This window comes from Camelina sativa, chromosome 17 (genome assembly GCF_000633955.1).
Source record: "Camelina sativa cultivar DH55 chromosome 17, Cs, whole genome shotgun sequence".
Taxonomy (NCBI): domain Eukaryota; kingdom Viridiplantae; phylum Streptophyta; class Magnoliopsida; order Brassicales; family Brassicaceae; genus Camelina; species Camelina sativa.
In genome coordinates this window covers 27,038,224-27,043,994 of record NC_025701.1, presented here as the reverse complement: position 1 = coordinate 27,043,994, position 5,771 = coordinate 27,038,224, and the positions used below count along the sequence as shown (strand labels likewise).

At 37.2% G+C, this 5,771-nt stretch overlaps 1 protein-coding gene across 1 annotated transcript; it reads right to left on the bottom strand.

Moving 5' to 3' along the window:
• Positions 1,913-4,792, bottom strand: LOC104758105 (receptor-like protein 12). The gene has a single exon (XM_010480919.2). It carries the CDS (start codon positions 4,790-4,792, stop codon positions 1,913-1,915), a length of 2,880 nt encoding a protein of 959 aa, XP_010479221.2.

The window sequence follows — 5,771 nt, the reverse complement described above, 5'->3', positions numbered from 1 at the left end:
CCTCCTTGTTATCACGAAACAAATCTTCAAGCGTGATCCATATGTCACGCGCTTTGGATTTGGCCTTGAGGATGGTGTCGAGGAGCTGTTCAGACACCGTGCCGTAAATCCACATTTTTACAAGCCCATCACGTTCTTTCCACTGTTTTTCAACATCAGCGGTTGCCACGGAGGAGCCATCGAGATGTCCCAAAACGCCAAAACTGCTGCAATGGGTTTCGAAAAGCTCGCGCCAGACATCATAGTTGAGCTTGTTCATGTCAAGCTGGATGGGGATGTAGCCTCGAATCTGTGCGATTCCAAAGGGCTTGTCTGTGTTGGGAGTGACGGCGGTTTGAGAGGGGCCAGTCATCTTCACCAATCACACTTTTAACGAAGACAAAAAAGAAAACAAAAACAGGAAAAAAGGAAAATAAGAAGAGCGACGGAGAGATGAAGAGAGCGGAGTAGGATCGGAAAGAAAAGCTTTTGAAATCAGCTTAGCTCTGATACCATGTAATTGTGTGAATCTCCGTGAATGGAGAGCTATGCATTCATAATGTATTTATAGTGATACAAGAGATAACATCATATATTTGGTAAAGATATGGGATATCCCCTATATATTAATAGAGGAACATTTTGGCAAAAAAGCTGAGGTGTCAGCATTACAGAGCTCAGGACATTCTTTTCTTTATTTGTCATCAGCTTTTAAAAATATTTACATTTATTTACCAATATATTTTTCCAAAAATACAATTAACACCCAAAATTAAATTTTTAAATTATTTTTCTAACTTAATTATATCCTTTAATTATATTTTCATAAAATCTTTAAAATGAATTTTAAAAACCATTTGTTCATATGTTCATATGATATAATAATATAAGATTGATATTATAATAACTCTCACGGATTAAATTTTAATTATTATACAATTTTTTTATAGATATATACTACACAATCGAATTTTAAATATTTCAATTACCCATAAATATAATAGATTTTGTAAATAAAAATTACAGTAAAAATATTAAATAATTATTTTATACCGTACTATGTGCGGGTTGTTATCTAGTACTCCTATATCTACGCTAACAAAAAGACTCCACATGAAGTAGTTTGTAAAGTAAAGTTTGGGGACATTAGAGTGTTGATATTGAAAAGCGTTTGATAGTTGTTATTTATTCACCGGCACTGACAAGAGTACCATTGGCAGTAGCCATGGAAGCAGTGGTGATGATTCGAATGTGAAGCCAAAAAAAATTAGTTTAAAGATCGGTCGACCCCCTTTGATCTCAGTTTGACAACATTTTCTTTGTCTTTCTAGTGTCTTTAGTTCTCCTTCCATAGAGTCTAGATTCTGGAAAATCTTTTATATCCGCCGGTTATGTTTCCGGGGACTTTGACTTCATGCGCCGACGACTTTAGTTTCCTTTTGTTTGAAAGTTTTATTTCTTTACGGTTCCATATCAAAATTTAACTTACTAAAATTAAGATGACAAAAAAAAAGTATCTCATACTTTTTTCTCATAAATGGTATTTTGTATAAAATTTGGAAACTTTGACGGAAAATTCGACGAGGTTGTCTTCATACCTCTTCATACTCAGTGCAGAGATTGTAAATCAACTGATCAACAAAGCTAAAATAATGGTGGCATTGAAGGCATGCACTTCACCCAACTTGCTCCTATGATTAATCATTTCTTATACGTCGATGATTCTTTGTTGTTTTGCAAAGTTTCAAAGTAAAAAAGCCAATAATTGCATAAAATTAGCTGAGGTATTTGCTAATTGATTCATATAATGTTCTTTTATTCATGAAATACAACAAAATTATTTGTGATGATACAACAAAATACACACTAAAAGTACAAAAAAAAAAAAACAACAATGCGTTTAAGGAAGCTGGGACTGTGATCGAAGAGTGGCCTAACGAGTCCTGGTGCTCCGTGGCTTGCTTCTGCCAAAAGTCTTCATGAACCATTCATGCTTGTATGAAGCTACTATGTATCCCATCGCCAGGCCAAACATAACTCCAGGTGCAAAACCTACACCTGCTGCCATCCAACTGAATGATTCGTCTTCTTCTTCTTCTTTTGTTTCCATGGGTTCGGGTTGTGGTGGTGTTGGCGCTTTGATATCTCCACAAATATCCTTAAGGGAAGGGCCATTAAGTGCGGGGTTTCCTTCATAGGAGGAGCAATTTTGTCGTTGAAACTGTGTGCCTTGTGGTATGTAACCTTCAAGTTGGTTATGTGAAACGTTTATCCACGCAAGAGAAGAGAGGGTCCCAAGCTCAGGAGGAATTTGACCAGAAATCTTGTTTTGGGATAGGTCTAGTGACTCGAGATTCGTCAAGTTTGCCAAAGAAGATGGGATGTGGCCCGTGAAAGCATTGCTTGACATGTTGAGAATACGAAGCTCCTTCAGCAAACCAACGGAATCAGGAATAGGTCCATGGAGTCGATTTCCTGAAAAATCGATGGCTGTGTAGATTGTAAGGATACGTTCCATCTCCATTTCTACTCCTTTACTCATCAAGACAAGTGAAGTGTAGTAGCTATATTGAATAGGATTCCGAATGTACTCTGGTTTTATATTATTATCTCTCTTGGAGGACATCACAGTCCAGTTAAGGAAGTAATCAGATGGCAATGTACCGAAGAAATCATTATGTGATACATCAATGATTTTCAAATGAGGAAATCCAAACCAAATCCCGTCAGCATTATGTAATGTGCCATGAAACTTGTTAGAGCGGAGGACAAGAACTTGAAGTTTCTGCAGAGAATTTAAGTGAAAGGGAAACTTGTCGTTGATTGTGTTGCTTCCCACATTGAGAATTTTAAGAGCAGAGCAGCCAGTAAGAGAAGTAGGCAGTTTTCCCTCCATTCGGTTGTGACTAATGTCAATTGTCAAGTCCTTGGCATTCAAAAATATCTCAGGAAGGCTTCCGCTGAGTCTATTATTATGGAGATTTAGATCTGAAAGAGAACTCATCAGTGTCTCCAAACACCAAGGAATTGAGCCATGGAGGCTGTTGTTTGATAGATCTAGAACCTCTAGAGAGCTTAGTCCACATATTGATAGAGGTATCTCTCCGGTGAAATTATTATTGGAACTCGAAAAATAACTGAGATACTTCGAGGGTGGGATGAAGAGTGATCCTTGGAAAGCATTTGAGCTTAGATCTACCTCTCTGATATGAATGTTAGGAGAAGTTGTTAATGATCCATTGAAACCGCTGAAATAATTGTTGGAGAGATCTACAGTGTACAACTTTGGCAGTCTCCACAACCACTCTGGTACCTGACCTTTGATTTTGTTGTTGGAAAGGCTTATGGTACTTAGATATTTTCCTTTTCGTATGAACTCAGGAAACTCACTGAGGTTGCAGCCCACCAAGTACAAGACACTCAAATGTGATAGAAAATCCGAATCAGAAGTGATGTTTTCTGTTGAAAGGGGGATATTCCATAGATATAACCTGCCTAGTTGCTTGGGAGGCGAGAAGACATTTAAGTCAACTCCTGAACCGACAACTTTGTTGTAATTGTTGTTGTGAATAAAAAAATAATGTAAATTGGGTAAGAGAGATATATTTCCAATCCCAGTAAACTCATCGAATTGGTTATAACTCAGGGCAATGCTGCTCAATGAGGGAATCTTGACTAGGGATGAAAGAATGGCTCCCGTGAAAGGATTATCTTCAGCAAAAAAAGACTGTAATTTGGAGATTTGGCTAATGATTGGTGGAAAGGAACCTGTGAACTGATTTGAAGAGAGATAAAGTGCACGTAGTTGGGTAAAATTGAGTATTGAAGCTGGCAAGTTTCCATTCAACTTGTTATTACTAACATCAAAATCGATCAATTGTTTCAGATTGCCAACTGAAGATGGGATTTCACCAACAAAACCATTTGAAGAAAGATCAAGACTAGAGAGGTGTGAAAGGTTCCCAAGTGAAAAAGGAATTATCCCTGAGAATTGGGATTCAGAAAGGGTTAAAGAAGTCAAATGTATGAGGCTGCCAATAGAGTCTGGTATGGGACCTGAAAAGGCTGTTTCGGAAATGGTCAGGTCCAACCAAGAATTATTTTCACGAAAAACAGGAAGATTGCCTCTCAGATTTGGATTTTCATTTAATCTAATGGACTGTAAGCTGGGTATCAAAAAAACACTACTTGGAAATTCTCCAAGCAGTTTGCAGCTGGTAAGATCTAGCGATCTAAGAGAAAGCATATTTGAAAACTCGTGGGGGATTTCTGAAGAAATGTTTACGGAACTCATATCTAGTTCTCTAAGGTTCCTCAAATTTTGAGCAAGTATACGAAGAAAAGATTCATCCATAGAAAAATCGAGAGAAGAAAGATCAAGAGACACCAACTTGGTTAGCTGAAGAAGTCTGATTGGAATTTGGCCTGAAAGTGAAGAGGCAGATAGGTCAAGTCTTTCTAGCCCCATGAGTTTATCAAATTCAGCTGGGATTGGCGAACTGGTGAAATTGTTGTAAGCAAGGTTCAAATCACGGAGATAGCGCAGTTTAAATAGACTGCTCTTGGATTTAAGTAGGCCATGGAGGAAGCCATCACTAAGGTCTAGCCCGATCACTTTGCCCGACTTAGCAGCACACGTAATTCCATCCCAAGAACAACAATCACTTTTATTCACCCATGATTCTGTCTTCGGATAAGAGGACTTATCTGAAACAACCCAATCAGGTTTTTGGATCGAAAACTCAGTCTTAAACTCGAGAAGAGCATCCCTTTGGTCGGAATGACACAAGTGTTGTGTAGAAGAAACAAACATGCTTAGAAAATTTGAAACAAGAAAAAGAAAAGAGATTGAACGGAGAAGGAAACTCATTTTCTGATGAGATAAGAAAGCTTTCATATTTGTGAAACAAAATACTTAAACTAAGTAGTGACGGTAAATTAGTGTTGCGAGTCACTACATATATATATAAAATCCAAACACATGAAGCTCAGAAGCTCCATTGACTTGATGATTTGAAGTCTTTTTGATGAAAAGTCTTCCCTACTAAAAATCAAACACATGCAGCTCCATTGACTTGATGTCTTTTTGCTGAAAAGTTTTTTTTTTTTTTTTGACAAAGCTGAAAAGTCTTTCCCACTAAAAATTTAAAATCTTATGAGTTCCCCACTAAACTTGTTCTTGACGTCATAAGGGAAACGACGAACAAATATCTTTCTGAGTGAGAAAAGTAAAATATTAAGAAAACTATTCCCGTGTATATATTAATATAAAAGAATTCTCGCACAAAAGAGCTTCTTTGTTCCTTATATAAGATAGTGGGGAAAATGGCCAATTCATACATGAACTGTACCCTCTACAAAATGCAAATCTCAACCTGCACAATTAGGGAAAAGGGTCATTTCATACCCGTACACACTCCAAAAGTGCGAATTGCTACCTGTACAAACAAGAAGTGCCAATTTAAACATTTACCATAAGACATTTCACATTTCATACATATACTCACAAAATCGAGCCAATTGTACAGTACACGTTGACTCAGAATCCACGTGTTTTTTGATGTGGCAACGAAAATGCAAAACGACGCCGTTTTGATAAATTTTTTGCAAAAAATTGTGGAAATTCTACACTCCGGAGATTCGAACTCGTGACCTCACATGTGATTAGCATAGGACATAACCAATTGATCCAACAACAATTCTCAACAATATGATACAAATTAATCTTCATAAATCTAACGTAACATCCATCGAAATCGAAAAATATTTGGGAAATTCACACTCTCGTGGGT